The sequence below is a fragment of the Trachurus japonicus genome, chromosome 7 (genome assembly GCF_045865225.1).
Source record: "Trachurus japonicus isolate A0001 chromosome 7, Traja_1.0".
Classification (NCBI taxonomy): domain Eukaryota; kingdom Metazoa; phylum Chordata; class Actinopteri; order Carangiformes; family Carangidae; genus Trachurus; species Trachurus japonicus.
In genome coordinates this window covers 23,065,470-23,092,554 of record NC_140913.1, presented here as the reverse complement: position 1 = coordinate 23,092,554, position 27,085 = coordinate 23,065,470, and the positions used below count along the sequence as shown (strand labels likewise).

The following is a 27,085-nucleotide window of genomic DNA, read 5'->3' as shown; positions in this document are numbered from 1 at the left end:
GGACAAGATCCATCTTACCTTTCTGAACCATCTAGGCAAAACTATGTGCAGGGCGCTCTCTAGTGTCCAACAAGCTCAACTACATGAAAAACAAACTGACAGGGAGTTGAGTTTGAAACATTTATCAAACATTTTGAACAGAGAGAGAGAGAGAGAGATTGGGATTGGCAGAACCTCCTCACACACTTGGTAGATTTCCCTTTACATTCTTTCATCAGTGTTTTTACACAATCAACACAAGAATCTGAAAATGAGGCGAATTTGATGAGGCAGCATTACAATTTGGTAAGAGGAGAACATCTAAAAAGTAACCCCAAAACACCATTTAAAATGTGCATATCACAAAAGGTCAAAGAGAACAACGGGTAAATTGTGCTACATCCTATAAAGGACAATAAATTATGGACTGCATGCATGTCACACTTGACCAAAAAACCAAAGAAGAACACATATATATATATATTCAAGGTAAAATCAAATCAAAAATAGTAAACAATCCAAATAAAACCAAATGCTCACTTCAAGCGTACGAGACCGTTTCGATTTTTCACTGCAGATTTCATAAACTGCGAACAGTTTTAAAAAAGCCTGAGTGTATTTGAACAGAATGAGGTCCTGAAACACATCAGCTGTAAATGCTGTAAAAAGACACTCTCCCACAATGTAGTGTGAATAAAACACTCACTGTACCATGATTTACTGTCCCTGATTCAAATACATGATAGGCAGGCTTTTGTTTCGTACATATAACGTAAAACAATTCAACTTAAAAATGTGACCTATGCAGCTGCAAACGAGTTTCAAATAAAAACTTGGTTAAAATCAGCAACCAAAAACAAAGATGTGTATGTTGTTTTGTGAGAACCCTGAGTACAGACCCTGAACATGCAGCACATCCTCTGTTATGAGAACTTCTGATTGTTTCTCCTCTTTTGTTTTTTTTGGTGTAAACATAGCTCCCAACCTTGAGATCTGCTTTTTCTCATCAAAACACACTCACACTGTAGAAAAATACAATTTTCGTTGAACTCTGGTTGAGCTACTTCATGTGTAACAGAGGGGTATTTGCTCCCTTACTCCTTAAAAAGTTGCATTTTGGCTTTTCCCTGCCCGTTCACCCTGACAGACGATCCCTGTCTGGAGCCGCCTTCTTCACCGTCCTCGCTGTCGTTGTAGTTGGACCAGCTGGGCTTCAGAGGGGTCAGCTCAGGAGCTATTATGTCTCCATCCTGGATGTGAATAAAAACACAAGACACTAGTTTCAATAACGGTCATGTCAAGTGTACACAGCGTCCTTACTGATGCACGGCACAACATTGCAGTAACTCCTAATCCTAGCCTTTTTTCTATCTTTTTTACTTCTTCTTTCCGTTCTCAAAACACACAATGTCAAAATCTCAAAGTTTCCTAAATGTAAATTTACCACTTGACTCATTCTTTCTCTTTTGGCAGCAGCTGCTACAACAATAAGGTCATCTCAGCCAGTTTGTAAAAACCAGAAAAAGTAACTGATAGTCAGCAGATAGGAAAATAAATCTGAAGTACTTCCATCTTAGTATGCAACTTTCTGGTGTCCTGGTATCTAACATGAGGAGAAGCAATCACATTTAGGGATGTCACAATTACTCGTTTTCACAATTAATCGTGGTATCAAACGCCACAATTAATTAATCGTAAAGATTCCTAAATACCGTCACTTTCCAAAAAAAGATTATATTGGAACCATAATCGGCAAATGTGCACCAAAGTAAAGGTAAATGCACAGATACTACTGGTCCATTTACGTAACATTGAATTGGTAGCTAGAGTGTCATTTGTAATTAAGAAGAAAAGATTAAAATTAACTTAAACATTTGTATAGATGACAATTAATGACTTGAATATTTCAAACACCTTCCCTGGGGGATTAATAATTGGTTAAATTTTAATAGATGCTTAAATTATTTTGTGTAAATATTTAGTAATGTAATTATAGTTGATTTTACACATTAATAGTGTTAATTAATCGTGATAATCGTAACACCGTGATTATTTCTCTGACAATAACCGTACCAAGAAAATCTATAATCGTGACATCCCTAATCACATTATAATCCTGAAATCCATAATAATATCCTTTTAATGTTAACCTTTGCCATCCCCTGCCTGAATCTTGCATTTTAAAGTTCTGTTTACATAGAATATCTAAAAAAACAAATGTATACAGTTTTGATTGAGCACAACATTGAGGCACAGTATTATCATGCAAAAAAGTTGCTTATTTACACATTCAGCCGTTACAGAGCAGTACAATCACTCATTTGGAGAAGGATATCTTAAAGCAGAAGTAAGCGATCCGGTCGTTTTGGCTAATGCTGCGTTCCAGGCAGGCTTTTGAAACCGTAAATTACAGCTTCAAGTCACGACTTACAACTTTGTAGCGTTCCAGACAACCCACTCGTGTTTCTCCGACCTGTTTTACCTGTGAAAGTCACTATAACGGCCACTCGTAACTTCCGACCCTTGAACTCGTACCAGATCGAACTGGTACCACTTCACAGGTCGGAAAAACACGAGTTACGAGTTGCCCTGAACGCACCATAACGTCTTGTCAGCCGATGGAGTTAGCAGCCCCCGCCCTCGTCATGGATCTATTGGTCCTCGTCCCTACGTCACCACATTCAGGCGCATCCCTTGGCTGCACACACAGAGAGGACTGCCCCTTTATGCTGTTCTCTCTCCTCATTGGATAAAACTTGTAGGATACGAGGAAAGTTTTCTCCTGGGCTCAGAGCAGAGCAGAGTGACTGACAGACCCGTGTTTCGGTCCAAACACTCTATAGAAGTGATTGCTGTCGGAAGATACAACTATTTAAGACTTAGATTAACGCAAAAATATCACTTACTTCTGCTTTAACCTAGTCTGACACTGATCCGGTCACTTCAGTCTTGGTCTCCAGCATCACTTCACCCAAGAATCACGCACTGGACCATCTGGCTTTCCTGTATTCCTGCCATCCTGTTCTCAACCTTTGGACTGGTTTCTGTTTTTTTTTTGGATGCCCTTAATCTGCCCCACATCAGATTTGTTTGCCTTATAGACTGATTTACTTGTTTGTCTGGTATTTTTTTTGTCTGAGCGACAAATAAACTACTGTGGTTTGAGCTTTATTTTGTTCATGGATTCAAGCCAGCCTCCGAATGGTACACTCATTTCATGCCTGACCCCCTGTCCAACACCTGAAACACCAACCTAAACATTGTTGCAGACAAAGTATTCCCCTTCATAACAATGCTATGAAGAGGCCACTGACAGCAGGGGCCTTTACAACCAGATAATGAGACGAGCCACACTGCAAAAATGGTTTGAGGACCATGACAACAAGTTTTAAGTGTTTTAAGTGTTGACCCACAGATCTAAATCCATCTGATAATCTGTTGGAAAGGGTTGGACAAATACGTTTTATCGACACGGAAATATTTTTTGCTTCAGTTGCTAAATTCTCCACTTGTGGTCAGCATCAGCAGGTAGTGTACACTGGAAGAGCTTTTTCTCCTCGCCTATGAGAGTAGTGAGTTTGAACCAATCAAAGTTGCAGAGTAGCAGGAGGAGTAGAAGCAGAAACATTTACCTGAGGTTTCGAGAAGTTCATGTCCATGCACCACTGGACAAAATGCTTCTTGGCGGCCTCCATGCTCCTATCGTCTGTCTTCTTGCAGTAGACCCTGATCAGCTGCTCAGCAAAGTGCTCTGGAAGGAGTTTTGACACCTGACAAGAAGCAGCAATGTGTTTATTTTAGGCCATTAATTTAAAATGGAGGTAGAGCCAAACAGATTGTGACACGATAAAAACAAACGAGGAACATCCAGCCATTTCATGTGAGTAATTTGTGTAAATTTGAATTCCATGGTAGTCCTGACCTGGTTCTTGCGTATCTGGATGGCTGTGTTTGGACTGTCCTTGCAATAGAAACGGACATTGTTGATTGGATTCTTTTTCTTCATCCCATAGTCCATAAAGATGACCTACAGGAGAAGGGGGAGATTTTAGATCTACAAGTGACCTTGGCCTCCAGGGAGAAAGCAAATAACTTGTGAATCAAACAAAAAATTCACAACAAAGCACGCAACTCCCAGATGGAAAAACTCACATTAACGATGAAGTCCTCTGGCTGCAGACTGACGTCCTGAAAGCCACTCTGAGGGATGGACTCGGCCAAATCTGCTTCCCAGCTGTGAATCTTCTCCTTATAGAGGTGAGAGACAGAGCAGTGAAGGAGTCAAGAGGTGTTTATCTTTATCTAAACAGTGCGATAACATGAGTTACTTTTGACTGCTGGATTTTGAGCACTGCAGTATTACAAACATCATGTAATTGTGACATTGCAGGATATATTTTGTCATATATTTTCCTCCTTGTATCCTATTTATTTTCTTTAACTAAGTTATTTTTCTCTGGAGCGGCCTGGCCGAATAATTTCCTTCGGGATGAATAAAGTTCTATCTAATCTAATCTAATCTAATCTAATCTAATACATGATGAGCATGCCAGCAATCAATGGTTCCCAGAATAGGAAAGTGGTCTGAGACTTTTGGATCCTGCTGCATTGAAAACCAGAAAATGAGAAACCTCTTAGCTGATATCTGATCTTTAATCCATTTTCCAGAAGAAAACCACTGAATTGTTCAGTATTTTTGTACACAAACAACTCATCAACATATTTCATTCATCTGGAAACTCATTAGCTACCTCAAAGCAGAAGTTAGTTCTTCATATAGAGTTGTTTTTTATCAAGATTATCATGCCCATCACACGCCCAGTTAGAAATTGTCAACATGTTAGATAATTGGTAAATCTTGAAGTAATTCAGAAATAAAATGATGACAATTGTCTTATTCCAGCTTCTCAAATATGGGATGAGATGCTTTTCTTTGTTTCTTCCATAAGCATTTAGGATTATTGATCAGGCACAACGAGTCGAGAAACTGAGAAAAAAGCTCGACTAAATGATTTTGACTGATTGCCAAGTCAATTCAAAGTGTTTTCTCTCAGCCCTTTATCAACTGTTGGAGGCTATCTTGGTCACTTGAAGTTTACAGGTCAAATTCAATAGGCAAAATAAATATTGCCCAAGCTGATGTATGTATAGCCAAGATATTGTGATGGCTGGAGGAGTTTCTGCAGCAGCTCATCAGCCAGTTCAGCTCATCAGCCAGTTCATCAGGCTGATGAATGGCACCTGGTGGGGTGTGGCCTGGCCGAGCAGAAAGGCTCAGCACTGGACATTCACTCTCTCTCTAGACTCCGGCTGGGGTGGAAGCCCTGCTCCACCTGTGGACTCTTTTGTTTCTTTGTTTCTTTGTTTGTTGGTTTGTTTTGTCTTGGTTCGAGTTGTCTTTAAGTTCATTAATAAATTCTTTTTGTTAAAAATTGCCAAACTCAGTTGTCTCTCCACCTTTTGTCCAGTTCCTGGAACATGGAACGTGACAAAATGGGGGCTCGTCTAAAGCCAGTGTTTTGGGTAGGAATTGTTGGTCTGCTGATGCAGGTTGGTGGAGACGTATACTGAGTTGGTAAGTACAGAGTTTGGAGATAAAGTAAGTGTGGCAAATTTTTTCACTGGTGTTCCCCTCTGTTAGGTGTAGCAGCAGTCCCTAATAGAGGCTCTGCTGCAGTTTTTTTTTGCCTTTACTGTTTTGGGTGGTATCCTGGGAGGGCCCTTGGCGAACTCAGCAATGCCACTGAAGACTAGGGCTGAGTGTAAGTAGGTTTTGGTTAGGCAGTTAGTAGGGGGGACCCAGTGGGGGCGCCACATTTTGTATTGTTTATCTAGACTGTTGGGTTGGGTTCAGGTATGGCTGCCAGTGTTGAGGATTTCATTAAATGTCCCTCTTATGAGTTACTAGAGCAATATACGAAGGAGCAGCTTCTCAAGGTGGCACACCATTATTCGGTTGCGGTGGATGCCAGACGTACAAGGGAGACCATCATGAGTATTGTACAGGCAAATCTGCAAGAGGAAGGAGTCCTGATGGTCGATGATGGTAAGAGTGGGGTTACTACTTCTGTGCCGGGGTTAACCTTTGAACAGCAAAAGGAATTGTTAATGTTGAAATTTGAACATGAAAAGGAGTTAGAAAAAATGAAGTACAAGGTGGAACAAATGAAACTGGAAGTGGAGCAGAATAAGTTGGGGCTGATTTCAGCGGGTAAACTTCCGGTTGGGGCGATCAGGGGGGAATCTGGTTTTGATGTCACTAAACATTTGAGATTAATGCCAAAGTTTGAGGAAAAGGATGTTGAGACATTTTTTGCAATGTTTGAACGTGTGGCTGATGTTAGAGGTTGGCCGGATGAGGAGCGTGCACTAATGTTGCAGTGTGTCTTTACAGGAAAAGCACAGGAGGTGTATTCCTCTATGTCGGTGGCGGACTGCAAGGTCTACAAAAAGGTAAAAGCGGCGGTACTAAAAGCCTATGAACTTGTGGCTGAAGCGTACCGACAAAAGTTCAGAGGCTGGAGGAAAACGGGAAAACAAACACATGTGGAATTTGTAAGGGATTTGATTCTGCACTTTAACCGTTGGTGTAAGGCAGATAATGTGGAGACTTTTCCAGAGTTGTGTGATCTAGTAATATTGGAACAGTTTAAACAGACTGTACCAGAACACATCGCCACGTACATCACTGAACGTAAAGTTTCCACTCCAAGTGAAGCAGCAGTTGTAGCTGATGAATATGTACTAACACACAGACGTATATTTGGAGAGCGATTTAACACTGAGAGAGCACACTTTAATGAAAGGGCACACTTTAATGAGAGAGCACACTTTAGTGGGGGACACTCTCAGACAACATCTAGGGCTCCAAGGTCAGAACCCTTTAACAGTAAAGGTGGGCCTGAAGTGTGTCATTATTGTCGACAAAAAGGGCACTGGAAAAATGAATGCCCTACACGTAGTGGTAGAGTTAATCCTGGTCAGGTAAAGTCAGCTGGATTGGTGGCGCCAATGCAGGTTCAAGCCATGGATGGGGCAGAGGTGGAATCAGGTTACCATATATTCCTCTCAGATGGTTTTGTCAGGCTACACGAGAGAGATATGGAAGTCCCCGTGAAGGTGTTGAGAGATTCAGGTTCTATGCACACGTTTGTGAGGGAGGCCATTTTGCCTTTCTCTCTACAGTCAGACACAGGGGGTTGTGTGCCCTGCAGAGGTCTGGCTTTACAAACACTTTTTGTTCCGGTGCATAAAATGTTCTTGTCCTGTGGTTTCTTCCAGGGGAATGTGGAGGTGGCTGTGCGTCCCGAGCTCCCAGTGAGGGGAGTGGACATAATCTTGGGGAATGACCTGGTACCTGATGGTCGTATGTGGCCAGATGATGAAAGACCTGTACTAGTACAAACCCCCCAAGATACGGTTCAGCAGCCACATTTGACATGTCTTCCCTATCCAGTTCCTCCTGGGGGAGTCGATTCTCCAGTGACAGAACCTGAGTCAACAGATCTCTCATGTAATTCCTCTTTAAACTCTGCAGGGGGCGCTGCACATGGCCCAGTGGTGGTACCAGGGGGGCTGTCACAGCAAGCAGTTGAGTTGGAACCATCCACAGTGTGTGCTGTGACTCGGGCCATGGCTGCATCTCTGCCTGATGATGGGGTAACTATGGACAAAGTTAAAGAGTTTTCCTTTGTCGTGCCAGATGATCTTTGTGTTTCTCATGTAGACTTGGCGCAGGAGCAGAGAAAGGATCCATCATTGAAAGACCTGTATGATTTGGTGGTGCCTTCCTGTCAGGTGGGGAACATTAAACAGGGTTATGTACTCCATGATGACGTGCTGTGTAGGATTTGGGCTCCTCATGGTGATGGATTTAGCGGGGATCCCATTGTGCAAGTGGTATTGCCTGAAAAATTTAGAACATCAGTAATTCGGACAGCACATGATGAGGTTGCTGGTCATATGGGGGTCAAAAAGACCTACCATCGGGTGCTACAGCATTTTTTCTGGCCCCGTGTGAAGCGTGATGTTTCTAAATATATAAAAACATGTCATACGTGTCAGGTTACTAGTAAACCAAATCAAACTCTGAAACCTGCACCGTTATATCCGATCCCTGCAGTGAGTCAGCCTTTTGGTCATCTGTTAGTTGATTGTGTGGGGCCGCTTCCTCGGTCCAGGTCTGGTTGTTCCTATTTGTTAACAATAATGTGTCAATCCACCAGATATCCAGCTGCTTATCCACTGCGGTCGATCACAACCAGGTCTGTGGTGAAAGCCATTACTGAGTTTATATCTGTGTTTGGAATTCCCAAAATTATACAAACAGACCAAGGGTCAAACTTTACTTCTCGGCTGTTCTCCCAGGTTCTTAAACAACTTAATGTCACTCATAATATGTCCTCTGCGTATCACCCACAGAGTCAGGGGGCCCTTGAACGTTTTCATCAGCATTTGAAATCGTTGCTGCGTGCTTATTGCACTGAGTTGAAGGCAGACTGGCAGGACGGCTTACCATGGCTCATGTTGGCGGCCAGAGAAGTTGTACAAGAGAGTACAGGCTTCAGTCCTAACGAGCTGGTCTTTGCTCACACTGTTCGGGGTCCCTTGTCTGTCATTAGTGATCAGTGGGTTGCGTCTGATCCCCCAAAGAATCTGATTTCTTATGTAAATGGGTTTAGACATAGGCTCTATGAGGCTGGGGAATTGGCGAAACAAAATTTGCAAATGGCTCAAAAGAAAATGAAGCAGCTGTTTGACCGCAAAGTAGAGCGACGTGAGTTCTGTGCAGTAGACCAGGTTTTGGTCTTGCAGCCATTGATTGAATCACCTTTTCAGGCTAAGTTTTTTGGGCCCTGTAATGTTGTTCGTCGGGTTTCAGAGCAAAACTACCTGATTGAGATGCCAAATAAAAGAAAATCAGTTAAGGTCTGTCATGTTAATTTGATCAAACCATATTTTGCACGTGATGTTTCTGATGTTGTGGTTCCAGATAACCCTGTTTTGGTGGCCGGTACGGAGCAGGAGGAAGAGATGTCGGGTGATGTGGTGCTGCAACCTCGACTTAAAAATTCGGAAACTTTGGCCAAGTTGGATTCGCTGCTTGGGCAGGTGGATGAGGATAAAAGGAATCAACTGGTTGGTCTTATTCAAGCATATCCAGGTCTTTTCTCTGATACTCCTACATGTACTAACTTGATAGAACATGATGTTGAGGTGGGGGATGCAAAACCCATCGCCCAGCGGTTCTATCGGGTTAGCCCTGAAAAGCGACAGATATTGGATTCAGAGGTAGATTATATGCTTGAAAATGGTCTTGCTGTGCCTTCTACTTCTAGTTGGTCATCTCCCTGTCTTCTTGTCAGCAAGCCGGATTCCACATTTAGGCCATGTACTGACTTTAGGAAGATTAATGCTGTGACAAAACCTGATTCCTTCCCTCTTCCCAGGATGGATGATTGTGTCGATCAGGTGGGGTCGGCCAAATATGTTAGTAAGTTCGACCTTCTTAAAGGTTATTGGCAGGTTCCACTTTCTGAGAGAGCAAGGGAGATTTGTTCATTTGTGACTCCATCTGGTTTGTATTCATATACCGTGATGCCGTTTGGGTTGCGCAACGCTCCAGCCACCTTTCAAAGATTAATGAATAAGGTGGTTCGGGGGCTGGAGGGTTGTGCAGTCTATTTGGATGATGTTGTGATATATAGTGATACATGGGAGAAACATTTGGAGCAGGTGAAGGCTTTGTTTGACAGGCTACTTTGGGCACAGCTAACGGTCAATCTGGCAAAATGTGAATTTGCCAAGGCCACCGTGACCTATTTGGGGAAGGTGGTGGGGCAAGGAGAAGTGCGTACCATTGAGGGAAAGGTCAGGGCGATCCGTGACTTCCCTGTTCCAACGACAAAGAGGGAATTGTTACGTTTCTTGGGAATGGCTGGTTATTACAGGGAGTTTTGTCCCAATTTTGCTTCTGTGGGTGCTCCTCTAACTGACTTGTTAAAAGGTGATGTTAAATATGTTTGGTCTCCCATCTGTCAACAGGCATTTAACCAGTTGAAGGACTTGTTGTCATCAGCTCCAGTGCTTGCTGCTCCTAGGTTGGATCGCCCCTTCAAGTTGCAGGTGGATGCAAGTGATGCTGGAGCTGGGGCTGTGTTGTTACAGGTGGAGGAGAGGGGGGTTGAGAGACCTGTTAGTTACTTCTCTAAGAAGTTTAAAAATTACCAGCGTAACTATTCAGTAATCGAAAAAGAAGCCCTCGCATTGGTCATGGCCCTCCAACATTTTGATGTCTATATTGGGTCAGGTTCTTCTTTGATTGTTTATACTGACCACAATCCACTAACCTTTTTGCGTTCATTGCAGAATCCGAATCAGAGGTTGATGCGGTGGGCCTTGTTTTTGCAGCCCTATCATTTGGATATCCGTCACATTAAGGGCAGGGATAATCTGGTGGCGGATACTTTGTCACGTGCTCCTTTGTCATAATATGTTGTGCTATGTACTTTTCTCTCTGCTTCTGTCCAGGCCGGGCTCCCATCCGTATGTGCTCTTAAAGATGCTTCTTCTGGATCCACAGTTGCGGAGTCATTGGGTTTGGGGGTGTTGGTGAGGTAATGGGGAGGAGGGAGGGGTTCTGCATTGCATGTTGTTTGATAAGGTGCTTACCTGGACTGTGACCTGGCAGTCGTGTTGGGTTATGGATTTGTCTAGATGTAGGTAGTGTATTGGATTGGACGTTGTGTTTTTTTTCTCTGGTATGTGTCTTGCAGGGTCGGAGGTCAGAGGTGGTACCTCTGTCTTGGCCGGGGGGGTGTGATGGCTGGAGGAGTTTCTGCAGCAGCTCATCAGCCAGTTCAGCTCATCAGCCAGTTCATCAGGCTGATGAATGGCACCTGGTGGGGTGTGGCCTGGCCGAGCAGAAAGGCTCAGCACTGGACATTCACTCTCTCTCTAGACTCCGGCTGGGGTGGAAGCCCTGCTCCACCTGTGGACTCTTTTGTTTCTTTGTTTCTTTGTTTGTTGGTTTGTTTTGTCTTGGTTCGAGTTGTCTTTAAGTTCATTAATAAATTCTTTTTGTTAAAAATTGCCAAACTCAGTTGTCTCTCCACCTTTTGTCCAGTTCCTGGAACATGGAACGTGACAATATATAGACACATAAGTACACACCTGTGTACACACCACACTCAGTTCAACTGTCAGAAATCTGGGTGTGACTTTTGACAGTCATCTCAAGTTCGACAAACAAATCAGTAATGTTGTCAGGACCAGTTTTTTCCAGCTGCGTCTTTTAGCTAAAGTTAAAATGTTTTTAAGCCGCCACGACCTCGAGAAAGCCATCCATGCTTTAATTAGTTCACGGTTAGATTATTGTAATGGACTTTATGTCGGCGTCTCTCAGTCCTCCCTCAGTCGCCTTCAACTTGTGCAAAATGCCGCAGCCCGTCTTTTAACCAACACTCACAGACGTGTGCACATTACCCCTGTTCTTAACCCCCTTCACTGGCTTCCTGTCCTTTTTAGAATTGATTTTAAACTTATAATGTTTGTTTTTAAAGCTCTTAACGGCCTTGCCCCATTATATTTATCCGAGCTTTTAACCATCCGAGATCCAGGTAGAGCTTTGAGGTCAACAAATCAACTTGTACTGGAAGTGCCCAGATCAAAATATAAACACTGGGGTGACCGAGCCTTTTCTGTCGCTGCTCCCAGGCTCTGGAACAAGCTCCCCGCCGAGATGCGTCTCATCTCGGACCCGGGCCTTTTTAAATCCAGGCTAAAAACCTATTTATTTAGGATGGCTTTTAATACCCAGTAGCACGATGGCACTTTTATCTTATTTTATTTTATTTTAACTTATTTGACTTTGCCGTATTTTATTGCTCTCACTGTTTTTATTGTTTTTAAATTGTTTTTATTTCTGCTTCTTTCTTTTTATTATTACACTATGTAAAGCACTTTGGTACACCGAAAGGATTGTTGTAAAGGGCTGTATAAATAAAGTACATTTACATTTACCTGTGTGACGTGCAAAAACTGTTCAGGCTGGGTTTGGCCCAGACACTTGTAGAGGCGTCGACAGACTATGTTGCGTAGAATCTGTTTCGCTTCAGCCAGCTCCGTGGAGGTTGAGTGGAGGATCTGCTCAAACACATTATCTGCAGGACAAACATGTCAGTAAATTACTATATATATACTGAACTGAAGAAATGTTCCCATGAAAACAGGTGCGCGAGTGAGTGTGAAAGAAATAAAGTGCAATATGTAAGTGGTAACTGATGCAGAGTTGTCAGCAACACTAGATCAGAGCCTAGATCAGTGATCCTCACTTTTTTTTTCACAAAAAGCCACATTGGCAGTGCAAAATCAAGGGGAGAGCCACTTTTGCGACAACATACTAAGTCACCTTTGCAAATGTGCATTTCTACATATAAATTGGACATCCCACAAAAAAAGAAATAACACAGCCAATACATTTTCATTTAAGACCATATTTACCTTAATACTGGGATGAGCGGAAGCTGGGCATGCATGTCCTTGACTTTCAATGTGTATTTGTAGTTTGTTGTTGCAATCACAGTGAGGGTTTATTAGGGTTCATGCCATACAGAACAAATAAAAATTCGTCTGTCCACTTGTCTTGAAATTTTCTGTGCTCATCTTGTATGCTTCCTATATTACACCTGCCGTTTGCCTGCTCGTCCCCTCTCTGGTGTCTTCGTGCTGATTTTTGTTTGCTGCTTCCTCAGACTCATTTTCCTCACCCACTCCACTATTCGTTACAACACTGTGTGTCTGTCCGTCTGGTTTTTGAGCTGGTTTCTGTCCTTTTTCTTGTTAAAAACGGTCCATCGCTGGCTAGCGGAGCTAACGTAGCCTGCCTGCAAACGTGCGCTGCGGTCAAGTGTTGTAAACAATGCCACATGGCTTGCGGGCTGCGTTGCCAGGTTTGACAATGCCCCCTTTAGGGATTACCTTTTTTTTTTTTTAAATTCCACTTAAAATACTTCCTTTCACCTTCATTATTTGGGTGAAGGCAGGGAGAAGTATAATTCGGATGTTTGCGTTTTTGTAGTCCAGTGCCAGCTTGACCAGGGGCCAATCACAGCTGGGCAACCACAGTTTTGAAACAGCAAACAGTGGGAGGGAGAATAATCGATATGCGATGCAGTGATACGAGTCACAATTTAGCATGTTTTTAGAGATGGTACGGTCGGATGAGGTGTAGTGCATTTCCTTTCCTGTATCTTAGTGCTCTTGAATCATGAGCTGACAATACAAAGCAATATCTGCTGCTCACCTGTCAGCTTGGTGTAGGCCTCCATGTCGTCTATGGCTGTGGACAGAGAGAAGATCTTCCCTCCTGAGCCTTCAATCTTGATGTGTTTATCTGCCTTTAAAAAGGCCTCAGTGATCCTGGATAAACACACCCAACATATGATCATTTGAAAATATACCGCTGCAGACCATACAAAAAAAAGACAAACTCAAAGCAAAGTAAATAAGCTACATCAGAGCAATTAGCTACTCACATGGTCTCTATGATGCTGCAGACTTTGTGCTGGTAGGCTCTTCTGTGGAGACAGTTCCTTGTGTGGAACATGTCGTACAGGTTTCCCACTTCCTGTTAAAGGATTTATCTCTTATTTCAGCCACAAAATATCTTTTAAACAGATCAAAAAAAGTAATGAATAATAAAAAAGGCATCACCTTGTCTCTAGTACAGATGTGCTTCTGCCCATCCACCTCACACACCCTGGCAAACTTTAGGAAGCGGCGATAGTCAGAGTTGTTCTGGATGCCCAGGTGGTAGCAGTCCCTGAGAGGAGACAGCGTATGGAGAGAGAGATAGGTCACAAAACATGATTTGTGCATGCAAATTGTTGTGAAACTAAGAGGTTAATAAAACCCACCTGGCAAAGTAGTCCCATTTATCCACATCAATGCCATTTCTTTTGTTTGCCACAATCTCATAAAGGAAGGACTTCTCTTCTGGACGGCCTTTGTACTGCCACTATGGAGATGACAGAGAAAGAGACTGTATATTAGCACATTATATCATAGAGGCTAACGGCAGCCAGCCATTCGCTCTCTCCCGGACATCCAGCCCAATTGGTTTTGTTAGTCTTAAAGGGATAGTAGCATTTTGGTGGGGTTGTATGATCTACAAATAGCCCCTAAGTACTTTAATTGCAGTAGAAGACTCTCTGCACTCCTCCCGTTAGCAACGCCAGCCCATAATAGCCCTGCCCAGAGATTTACAACATACAGTGTTGTGAATGGACCCAAAGAAACGGCCTATTTTCACGGCCTAAAAGAGGTTTTACCTGAAAAAAAATACACAGTTCCATTGTTCACTATAATATAATTTTTTCCAGCCCTTCAAAGTGCAGGAAAAACACAGTTTTTATTTGGACCCAACCAACTGCTGATCGGCGGGCGCTAACCCTGGGCGGAGGGATACGTGAGTTGGTTAGGTCCAAATAAAAACTGTGTTTTTCCTGCACTTTGAGGGGCTGGAAAAAATTATATTATAGTGAACAATGGAACTGTGTTTTTTTTTTTCAGGTAAAACCTCTTTTAGGCCGTGAAAATAGGCCGTTTCTTTGGGTCCATTCACAACAATGTATGTTGTAAATCTCTGGGCAGGGCTATTATGGGCTGGCATTGCTAATGGGAGGAGTGCAGAGAGTCTTCTACTGCAATTAAAGTACTTAGGGGCTATTTGTAGATCATACAACCCCACTTTATAAAAATGCTACTATCCCTTTAAGTTATTCCTTGTGTATTCTTTTCTTCCTGTGACAAATTGGCAGCTTGTTTTGAATCAAGTAGTTTGGTAACATAACACCTTAAAAAGTTATTAATATGATAATTTGACCTGGTTTGGTTTGTATTGTGCCACTTCCTGTGATGAAACAAGCTGCCAGCACTGCAGTAACAACTCATTTGTAAACCTCCTCGTGCCTGCTCTAAAAGATTTCAATTCTCTGATTAAAAAGACTTATTTATGGTCTAAAAAAAGGGCAGATAAAGTCACAAGCCTCCGAGAGCAGCTGATGAAGACCAGATACCTCCCCACAGATCCTAAGTAGGTTTTTGGTTTCTTTGGAAAGCACTCACAGATAACGCCACTGACTGAATTCACAGAACAAAAATGTACCTTCTGGCCTTGAGCTGCATTAGTGTCCAATGGTCCAGCAATCTGCTCCTTGATGAAATCCAGATCCTCAGGCAGCACCAGGCCATGCTGCTCCATCACTGGCCTCAAGTGGTTATCGTCAACCAGGTAGTCAAACATGGTCAAAGAGGCATTCTCGTGCTGAAATATACACAGATTCAATTATTAACAAAGAAATGTGGATTTTCACTTTGAAAGTGAAAGTGAAATGACTCATCATTACTTCAACACAAAGAGCTAATCCCAGGTACAACGTGACACTTGATGAATATGAGTGCTTATCTTATCTGTCTATGGTCATAACTTGCATAATGACTGTGAGCGTAGTTAGTAGCTATCATTCTGACCCCTGCAACCACTATCTTAAAGTTCAGCCACTTACAAGTCAAGTGGCATCAACTGCTTTATGCAGCAGCCTTGTTTTACAGTCATTTTAATTGCGAATATAAAGCTTCATGATGCAGTTTATCGCTTCAACATCGTAACATCTGATGAAGCAGAATTTATGGAACATCATAACTTTATTAATAGGAATCAATCAATTCAAAAGGAAATATGACAGGAGAAAGGAGCGCACAGACAAATTTGGATGCAAAAAAGAAAAAAGAGTCTCTTACATACTTTAACAATACCCAGAATGCATCCAGTTTAGCTTCTCCCACACAGGGGATGTAGGCTAGTACTGCAAGTGCCCATTTTTCCATGCAGCACATACACACACCATGCTCTTTCTAAATATCCTTCTCAAGCAGTCATTTATGGGAAAAAGAAACTAAACTCCTATGCAAGTATGGACAGGGATGTTGGACAGCATGCCAAACAGTTTTCCGAAGAATCATCAATCAATCAACACGCACACACCCCAGAGATTTTGTTTGTCAGAAAAAGAGATGCTTTTGTTCGACATGGCACATGAGTCATGATGACACATAAAAGAGCAGTATTAAACAGAGTTGTTTACCTTCCAGGTTATTCCAGGACGGGCCTTGGGGATGAACATGCCATCAAACATATGGGAAAATGGCCCATGACCTGGAATGAGGAACACATTAAGAACAGCTAATTTCAATGCGTGACGTGGGCGATTTATGATAATACAAAGATAAGGTAACATACTTTCATATTCATTCTTAATCATGCTCACACACACTGACTAAGTACCAGTTACCAGGTACTATTGCCTAGTGGAAAAGCAAAAATAACAACAACAACAACAAAAAAAAGTTGAAGTAGTGGAAAAGGGCCATAAGAAGGTGAAGCCTGAAGCATGTAAGGTGTCTACCACCCACCTAAGTCATGGCAGAGCCCAGCGATCTGCACACACAGCATGTCTCTGCGGGAGATGAGGAGCTCGGGCTGCCTCTCATTCAGAGCTTGGACCAGTCGTCCTGCCAAATAACCCACCCTGTCCAACACAAAACAAATCATGTCATACAAAACATACACAAAACATGGCAAATACCTGAATGTGTAAGTTTAGATTTTGACAGGCACTTTTTTTTTTTTAAATGGCCACTGCTTTTCCTGAATCCATTAAAGCAGAAGTAAGCGATCCGGTCCTTTTGTCTAACTTCCTGTCAGCTGATGGAGTTAGCAGTCCCCGCCCTCGTCCCTACGTCACCACATTCAGGCGCATCCCTTGGCTGCACACACAGAGAGGACCGCCCCTTTATGCCGTTCTCTCTCCTCATTGGATAAAGGTTGTAGGATACAAGGAAAGTTTTCTCCTCGGCTCAGAGCAGAGTGACTGACAGACCCGTGTTTCAGACCAAACACTCTATAGAAGTGATTGCTGTCGGAAGATATAACTATTTAAGACTTATATTAACACAAATATTCCGCTTACTTCTGCTTTAAATGACCTAATTCAAACAAAATACTGACATTTGTGAAAGATAAGAAGATTAAAATGCATGTAGAATTTTCCTTGTTTTACAAACACAAATGAATTATGTTTTTTTAATGGGAGATTTGCAGCCAAAGTGAGCATCAATGTTCCTGTTCAGAACTGGTATCGGTAACCTGCACTTTCATTGATCCAGTCACAGTGATCAGTTCTGAGAAGGTCTGTTCACACCTGCATCAAAATCACCTGCACTAGTTTGATTCACCACTTGTGATCAGATCTCATCTCCCTGCTTCATATGCAAATACACAGGTATGTGTTGTTGTTTCTAGCATAGACCCAATCCACAGATAGGACCATTGTGTGCTTCTCTATTTGAATAAGAGAGAGACAGAGGAAGAGAGTGGGAGCAGGATGGGCTGTATGCAGCTCTTAACAGTGAAATGGTTCATTATGAGACTGTGGCAGAGGACGTCAGAAGAATAGGCGGTCCTCTAATGTAACCAGGACACAGGCTGCATTCACATCTGTATTTAGAACTGACCCCTTGTGATCACGTCACCTGGGATGGATGTTTATACCAAGATGGTGAATTAGTACCGAGGTGAACCTACAGCAGGAGTTGCTGCTGTGTGGCCTGGCCTGCTGAATATCAAAATAAAGTTGTGAACCAACATGTTGTTTAACATCATGCACTATAGCCAGATTTCAAATATAATTCCTAATCAAATGATTTCAGACAGAGCAAAGACATTTTACTTAGTTTAGTGAGTCACTTTCTTTTATACTTGTGTTTATCAGTGAATATTATGATGATACGGCGGTTACTGTGCCCTCTGTGGTTTTACTGATATGTACAGTACTGAGTGATATTAGCTCATGGCAAACTTTGGAAAATAAACAGTGTATCGACAGAGACTGACGACATACCCAATGGAGTGCTCAAAGCGGTTGTGGCACGCTCCCGGGAACACAAAGTAGGTCCCTCCAAGCTGTTTGATATATCGTAGCCTCTGGAACTGAGGGGTGTCTATGATTTTAATGAGGAGTGGGTGTAACTCCACATGGCCGTGGATAGGATCATTAAACACCTGGCAGAAGACAAGACAACAAACAGACATGAAAACACAAAAGAAATTGACTTCACCATTTTGTTTTTTAAATAAAATGCAATGTAAATTCAAAACAGACTGCTTTTTTGAGCGCATTAAATGAGAGACGACAGGTTTGTCTACATTTTTGGGAAAAGCCATGTATGTAGAGTGAAATTTGTGGCTGCGGTGACGAGTTAAAGAGAAAAGTTTCAGCCGCTTTTTAGACCACCTCTAGCTCCATGCAATACAACACCCACTATGAACTCAAGATATCTCCAAAAGTGATCATGCTCTTTGAAAAATGATTGAAGAACCTGCAACACCTATCAAAACATAGACTACTACATGCTACGGTCTCGCTCACTGGACATAGCATCAGCATGTCAGTGTCCTCACTTGACACATTGCAGGAATACAGAAGTGAGGCCTTTTTTGAAGAAGTTGTGTCGATAGAGATGGCAATTTCTCTGATCACAAAACAGGTTATACGTGTCCAATGTAAGATATTTGTGAAAAACTTTGAATTCTATTGTACTGTATGTCCTTTGGAGTTGGTCACAAGCAAAAATGTAAATAAAAAAAAAATTAGTTTTACGATCTACACTTTTTTTTTAATTACATGAAGTGTTTGGAAAAAAGGGTGTGTGACTGGTGAAATGTATACACCTAATCTAGGGGTGGGCGATATGGCGATATTAGATCGTGAAGGATTAGAGCGTGTAGACGATCTGCCAAAGTGCAGAGATCGTAGGATCGTCTGGGGCTCATTCTATAAACTGCAGTTCTATGCTGCAAAGTGCAAACAAAGGACATTTGCAAAGTTTGCTAAAAGAGATAACAACAGTTACTTTAGTTTATATTTTTATTTGACCCTTTTCAATCAGCTATTTAGTGTTTTGATACTTAAAATCCTGTTAAAATGACTGTGTTGAATAAAACAAACAGTAATGTCTTCATTATTATTTTACTTTCATGTTTATTGAAAGCTACCTTTTATGTTGCAAGAGTCCACTTTATCAGAGTGTTGTTGTTTACCTTTCACTATGTTTACGTTGTTTGCACATGTTGGCAAAACTGCAACTATTTAGATTAAAATCTATTCAGAAAGGTTCTTCGGCCTAAATTGTCTATTTTTCCTTTTTTCGATTTAAGATCGTGATGAAAACGAAATCGTGACTTCATTTAAAAAAAAAACGTGATATGATATTTTTGCCATATCGCCCACCCCTAACCTAATCATAAAATGTGACTGTGTGTAGCCCGTTGATGGTCCCTAATTTAGAAAAATCCTAGATACGCCCCTGTTTCAGCATTGTCTTTCAGCTTTCAATGCTCTTTGGAGACCCACACGTCCCTTACTCCTCCTTATCTGACATGTTCCCCAGCTTCTTCTGGTGCATCTCTCTTATCTACACAGCCTTGTTGAAAGTGCAGCGTTGGGATGCAGACAGTCCTCCTTAACTTACCTTGCTTGGCTCAGCTTCTACATGCCAGAGCTTACTGAGGTTGTGTAGGATCTTCAGACGGTCACCAAGGCACCTAACACACAGGGTGAGAACAGGAAAGTTGAGTTTCAATCAAATGATTTGAACTGATACTGAGATGAGTGAGGGTTGAAACATCAAAGTAACACACTCTGAGGTTTATGAGATCTTGCCAGTAAAATGCCACACTTTGGTTTAACACAAGTAGCTACACACTTACCCTACACCAATCTTCTCCAGATCATCATCCTTTAGATACCTCAGCCCCACACCTGTGATTTTTTGCTCTGGACAAGAGAGCAAAGATAGCAGATAGTTTTGATGTGAGCACATGTCACAACTCTTAAAAAAAGATCTATTTAGGATTTCAAAGGAGGTTAAATCGAAAGCAACTGGACTTAGTTATTTAACTAATAAAATAAAATAACTAAGTCCAGTTGCTTTCGATTTAACCTCCTTTGAAATACTATGTCCTGCGCAAATGAGAATATGCACCGGCTTCTATTTAGGATTATTATTAATAATATGCAGCTCTCAACTACACGTTACATTTTTGAAACACACACACACACACACACAGCCAAAACGATCCCTATCAAGCGTCCACACCCAAAAAAAAACAAAAACCCACCTCTAAACTTATTCTCCCACTCTCCGAGCCCTTCTCTTCGCAGATACTGACACGTTTGCTCCACTCCCCAGTGCACATAGTCGGAGCTGGGCTGACACCGGACCGCCGCCGCAGCAGCAGCTCTCTTCTGCGGGGTTTTGTAGCCGTCGGCCGGGCTCGAAGTAGCCTCCAACGGCCGCTTTCGGTTCTCCATGTTGACCGGACAAACTGACTAACTGACTGGCGCCTCTTCAGGGGGAGGAGAGGAGAGAGAGGAGAGAGAGGAGAGGAAAGAGAGGAAGAGGAGAGAGACCCGCCAAACTCAAGCCGACAGGATTTCCCCCACGCCGCCTGCTGCTGCTAACAGCTGACCGGTAACTCTGCACAAACACACTCGGCAGAAATTGCCCGGGTTTTGTGTTTTCTAGCTGCGTTGTCAAGTTGCCTAGAAACCGGTAGAAACACGAGGAGCACTTCCTGTCGCTGTCTCTCCAAAATAAAAGTCTAACGTTACTGAAACCTTGTTCGAAATTTAAAGCAGAAGTAAGCGATCCGGTCGTTTTGGCTAATGCTGCGTTCCAGGCAGGCTTTTGAAATCGTAAATTACAGCTTCAAGTCACGACTTACGACTTTGTAGCGTTCCAGGCAACCCACTCGTGTTTTTCCGACCTGTTTTACCTGTGAAAGTCACTATAACGGCCACTCGTAACTTCTGACCCGTGAACTCGTACCAGATCGAACTGGTACGACTTCACAGGTCGGAAAAACACGAGTTACGGGGTTGCCTTGAACGCACCATAACAGTCCTCGTCCCTACGTCACCACATTCACGCGCATCCCTTGGCTGCACACACAGAGAGGACTGCCCCTTTATGCCGTTCTCTCTCCTCATTGGATAAAGGTTGTAGGATACGAGAAAAGTTTTCTCCTGGGCTCAGAGCAGAGCAGAGTGACTGACAGACCCGTGTTTCAGACCAAACACTCTATGTAAGTGATTGCTGTCGGAAGATATAACTATTTAAGACTTATATTAACACAAATATATCACTTACTTCTGCTTTAAGTGACCAATAAACCACAGGCCTATTCTCGTTTTATAACAGGCCTAATTTTGCATTTCAGAAGCAAGCTGACGTTTCACTCTTTAAAAAAAAAAAAAATGTTTTATTAAAGGTGATAGCTATAAGTTTAATTCCTTCTGGCCAGTAGGTGTTCCACTCACACTGCCTGCTCTGGCTCCAACCTTCTGTTTTACTGGTTGCCTGTTACACATGACATCAACGTACTAATGCTGTTGCCACAGAGATCATTCCATGCCGACGTTGCCAACGTAACCAGATGTAAATATTTATATATTTCGGACCCGCCAAAATTTATTAAACAATTATTTATATACCTACTATTTTTTAAGAATTCAGTAAAATTAATACTTTTATTCTGCACCCCTCTAGACATTCTGTGGATGCATTATTTTTGAAAAATGAATCCTTTTGATGAAAAAGTTGTAGCTATAACCTTTAATTTTTTTTTCATTTATGGTACTTTCGCCACTGAACACATCCATTAGTGAAAAAACAAATTGAACGTGGCACTCATTATTCTGAAAGAGTTTCCGGCGTGTGAACAGTCAGTCATCAGTGGCTTGACGGTAGTGAGGATGACGCACAGAGGGCGGAGCGTGAGCTGAGTGAGCTGCAGAAAGTCAGATTACACTCCGCGTGTGACGGACTTAGTTTCGGACGTTGGCGGCGTTTTTGAAACAGCTTCATGTTTGTTTGTTTGTTTTTATCTAAGTTCATGCAAGTTTAAGTGGTTTAAAACAACTCATGCACGGGACGGGAGTTAGTTCACCAGGCAGGACGTCGCCCTGCAGAGTGGCACGGTAAGTAACAACCATGGATGTAGACTATTATATTAGGTAACAACCCGCCCACCAGAAATTAGTCTAATTCAGTTATCCATATTGTTGTTTTCTCTATAGCCTTTGTGTTAATTGTTCCGTTATTGAAATTGTTGTTTTGCACTGGAACACATTATGAATATTCAAGCAGTGTGTTTTTATTCATCTAAAAAAAATGAAGTCAAAGGGATAGCCTGCCCTACTACATGACCCATGGGTGGCCGTGGTCTTGTAGCAGCAGGGGAAGGGGGTGATTAGGCTACACCTTCACAATCATAAAAAGCATGATTGCAGTTGCTTGGTGTGTGAATGCGATAGCCTGCAATAATCACACTTGAAAATAAATGATATAAAACCCTAGTGTGCTGCAGTTGTCAAAAAGATGAAGAGCATTAATGCAAATAGCAATAGTCTCCACAATAAAACAATGAAGGTGATAGTACTCAGAAAATTGCTGTGTAGCCTACAACGTTTTAGAATGACTATACACCGGCCCGCTCTGCAAAATGTATTGATTGTGGGATGTGCAAATATCTGTTATTTGCAGCAGTAAATAATAGTCCAAGTTGGTTCTGTGATGATGTGGTTGTTTTATAATTAAGCAAGAAGCAGAGTGATGGTCCGTCACTTGAGTAACTGGACTGGAATTGTGGAGCTGATACTGTACAGTATAGGCTACTGTACAGACTGTACAGGTTCAACATCTTTGTTGTGTGTACAGTAAATATTGAGAAAATAGCCTAAATGAATATGTTAGAATACTGTGAATATTGATATGAATAATGCTGCACCAATCAGTCTGAAATGCAGATAAAAGAACAGAAGAATTAGCAGCCTATTCAGAAAAGAAAATTGAATTTGAGTCCACTGTGGGTCTTAACATTAGTGTAATAACTCATCCATCAGACGATGTCGCCCAAACTTTGTGCAAAATTCTATTTTCGAGTAAATCCGGGATGAAAGTGTGGTTTTTTTTTTTCATGTTGCTCACGATTCCATCAGCCAATGCTATTGGATCTGTCATCCGTCAATCAAACATCTGAGACAACACAAACACACCAAGCTCGGTCTCGCCCCAAACATTGAATAGGATGTATTATATTATATTATAATAGATCCATGTGAATGTCCCGCCCGCTCAATAACGACCAGTCAAATTCGTTTTCCTTACTCAGGTGAACTCGTGCTGCAACTCGTGGAAACTCGTAGAAGGAGGCGGCAACAGGACAGGCGACAGGACAAACTGCCATTTCTGAACACCTTTAAAAACACAAACTGAAGACAAAGTAACTATCAGTCATTAAACAAACAGCCATTTCAGTTTATTAACGAATGTTGAAAGACAGGACTGGGCAGCAGTTGAGTCCTGTTCACTTTCTGCTCCATCATGTTTAATTGCTACTACAGGTTGAACCAACCTGTCAGACCAGTCAACAAATAAATGTTGTTTTGCATCCTCTTGTGGCCGTTTCATACTCTTTTGAATTTCGTTTTGCCATGAGGACTGTTCTTAAAACCAATGTAAAGATGAAGGAAAAGCTGTGCAGGGAACTGATTTATCAGACAACTGTTGACTAACATGAATTCATAAAGGCTCTGTCATGTGGACCAGTCATCCCAAGCATGAAGACAAATACAATAATTCTTTCAAAAACACACCCCTTTAAGCACCTGATAGAATAGAATAAAACAGACAGTGAGTAGACACACCTAGTCTATGAATAAAAATAGATCCTGTTAAAATCGCTCCTATCCTGACTGACCAGTCTACTACTTCATTTCATACTCTTTCTCATTCAGATTTTTTCCTGAACCTTCACTAGACACTAAACGCTCTTGGTCCGTGTTGTTCTGGTTTAGTCTGTGATGTACAGTCAGGTACGTGTTCAATCACTTTGCTTTGTTCTGTGGTCTGATACCCTATAACCCTGATACTGATTAGGATGCACTAAGATATTGACACAAACTGAAACAGTGTGGCAATATAAATATCACTGAGTGAGTGATCAAGTTACACTACTTCAGTCGAGGGATACGTACAGTAACTGAGTCTGGTGACATTGTTGCTCAGTTCTTTATGGTTTTGTTTGTGATCCACTAATTCAGTTAGTTATCCACACAGAGAGCTCTGCTGCACTGTGCTCTCAGAACATCTGTGTTTATCTGTGTGGAAAGTTTATAATCAGAGAAAACCAACAGATGGAAATGAAGGACTGTGCAATCACGTCAGAGACAGTCTCACATGTTGAGAACGTTTTCCCTTTATCTGTAGGTTGTGTCTAGAACAGTGGCGGAGCTAGAACGTTAATGGGAAGTGTCAAGAGTTGATGACGCTGTTCACTGGATTTTTATTTTTGCGATGACGTAGTTTACACACCCACATGGACAGCAGCCGAGAGATTTAGGCTACATTATAAGTCAATAATCAATAAGGGTGACTATATGGTGCTTTATATCCAACATAATCATGATCTATTCTAGTCTGTCCTTAGCCTACAATATACAGTTTGAGAAATGTCTGCATGGAGCTACCTGCTTACAGGTGTGCAGCTGACAGGTGCAGCATTGCTACCTGAACCACCATCCGATCCTCCCTCCCTCACGTCCTGAGGAGTCTCCTGGACATATCCTGTATTCTGTGATTTTCCTCTCTTAATTTCTAACTGGCCCGTTTCAGTTTTTGCTGCTACACGCCCAGTGTGTCTCCTCTCTTTCTCTCGCTCGCTCGCACCTGATTCACATACCGGTAAAAATAAATGTGATAGTAGTCTCTTGGTCACAGGAGTAGTTGAACCGCTTTTCTACAACATAAAATGACTGAAATATAGACAAAAACATATTGTGACCATTGTGTAAACGCGCCGGCGTGAATTGAACAGTCGGTTGGTTCCTTTCTGATCATGTGCCCCCCCTCTCCCAGTGATTGTGGCCCTAAACAAGAGTGTTTATGCCTGGCCCTGATTGCTGAACCACATTTTGCTGCAGTTACAGCTGCAAGTCTTTTGGGGTATGTCTCCACCAGCTTTGCACACCTACAGACTGCAATTTTTGATCATTCTTCTTTGCAATAGCAGTTCGGTCAGATTGAATGGCCCACTGCGCAAAGAGACGTCCAAACGAGAAGTAGTGGGCAGATGATGATCAAGCAGGATTTTCCATTTTTAAAACATATACCGTACACAGTATTGTTTTACATTTTTTGTCCACAGCAGAAAACTGTATGATTGTCCCTGGTGTTTGACAAGTTTGAGGACAAATGACAGAGAAATACACCTTTATTTTACCTCAGCAGGAACAATTATCAAATCAGACCAGAAATTCTCAATACCACTAATTTGACTTTGGCAGGTGTCCCTGCATATTTATAATCAATCTTCACACAATAAGTAAATAGGCTACAATATCCAAATTGTTAACTACATTGATTCATACAGATGGTTACATGAAATAAAGCAAATAGCCTAATATGACTGATTACATAATCACAATTCTTACTTCATATTGACTGAGATTACCTCAAAATATGATTAAAATGAAAAAAATAAAAATAAAACATGCCACCAGTAAAATTGTTTCAAAAGCAAATGAAAAACAAAGTGTGACAATAAAAGTTATTAGGAAAGACAGTTGAATGAATTCAACCACCAAAGCTATGACTCCTCAGAAAGTATTAAAGACCCACTCCCGTGAAAATCGTGTTTTCTGAGCTTTTCACATGTTCCTGTGGCATTTTTCTTGTGTTAGAGCACTTATCAGCAGAGAAGGAAGTGCAAAATTGCATTTCAGAGTTTTTCTGCCTTCAAACTGCTGTGAACCAATGGCAGACGCGAACTGGCAGTTTCAGGAAGACTGGAGTTGAGGGTGTCACAGCTCCAGGGGAGGGCACTAGTGCTACAAGCTCCCGCCCCGCTCTGCATCTGGCTCAGAGGTGAAAGCCTTCACAGCTCGGTGTAGCTGTCAAGGTATAATAGGTATAGCTCACCTGGTAGAGCAGCTTGCACCATGAGCAAGGACTATGCTCCAGTCTGGGATCGAATCCCAGTGTGGAGTTTTACGCTAAACGCGCTGAATCTGTAATTGTACAATGTCCAGCTGTCAGCAAGCGGGGGGGTGGGGTGCGAGGAGGTGGCTGGGCGGGTGCAGAGCAGCGCAGTCTCCGCCCACCCCCCAGAGGTACATTGCTAATGTGCATGGCTAATGAGCTGGTTTTAAAATGGCCGAAAAGGGTCGCGGGAGTGGGACTTTAAAGTCAAAATAATTTCTAAACAGATTGCTTTGTTAACTCACACAATTAAATGACTAATGTCTAATAATGAATATTAAAAATCCCCAAACCACTTTGCTGCTTTAGTGTCACAATCAAACTCAGTTGTACTTTTGTTTGCAGATTTTCCTCTCTTCAAAGCTCTGCTGTTGAAAAATTAATTTGACTGACACTTTGATTATAAAAAAAAAAGACACTCTGAAAATCACCATGTATACACGATTCTAACAAAGATTTTTTTGATTCATGACAGATGTACATGAGGGCATTTATGGTACTAAGATGAATATAGTTTAAATGTGACACAGCAACAGAAAAAGTCAAAGTAAAACAAATGTATATAATATTGAGCAGGGCTCTTGTAAAGCTGTAAGATATTACGTAATATTTCATCCTCTTTCTACTCTGTAAATAATTTCCAATTCCCAATAATTATCAGTGTTTGCCCTTTGAAGTTTGAGCCACATCTTCAGCTCTCTGTGGGTGCTCATCCTGTATGTAAAAAAAGAAAAAACAGACAGACAGATTAGTGCATTAATAACAGCAGTGCAGAGTTTATCTGAAACCTGTGGTACTAAATTGGTTGCAGTTGTAAACTAATTCCAAATCCAAAAACAGAGATTTCGGCTCCTTGTATCTGTGACCTGGTTCTAAATCAAAGCCTATCTCTGCAATTTTTTCCATCTGTAGGTTTATATTTGATAGACCAGATTTAAAAATTACC

At 41.8% G+C, this 27,085-nt stretch overlaps 1 protein-coding gene and 1 long non-coding RNA gene across 2 annotated transcripts; both read right to left on the bottom strand.

Annotated features, from left to right (window-relative positions):
• Positions 1–106: 106 nt before the first annotated feature.
• Positions 107–20,631, bottom strand: LOC146984778 (deoxynucleoside triphosphate triphosphohydrolase SAMHD1-like). Its single transcript, XM_085782218.1, has 16 exons — positions 20,219–20,631; positions 19,808–19,874; positions 19,570–19,642; positions 17,940–18,100; positions 16,453–16,568; positions 16,125–16,195; positions 15,146–15,304; positions 13,896–13,996; positions 13,693–13,801; positions 13,515–13,606; positions 13,283–13,398; positions 12,001–12,140; positions 4,132–4,227; positions 3,902–4,006; positions 3,612–3,749; positions 107–1,229 (listed from the first exon to the last, which is right to left on the bottom strand). Exons 1-16 carry the CDS (start codon positions 20,409–20,411, stop codon positions 1,074–1,076), a joined length of 1,893 nt encoding a protein of 630 aa, XP_085638344.1. The 5' UTR covers positions 20,412–20,631; the 3' UTR covers positions 107–1,073.
• On the bottom strand, positions 5,323–11,120 carry LOC146984779 (uncharacterized). The gene is made up of 2 exons (XR_015036174.1): positions 10,651–11,120; positions 5,323–6,062 (listed from the first exon to the last, which is right to left on the bottom strand). It is a non-coding gene; the product is annotated as an uncharacterized LOC146984779 (long non-coding RNA).
• Positions 20,632–27,085: the final 6,454 nt, after the last annotated feature.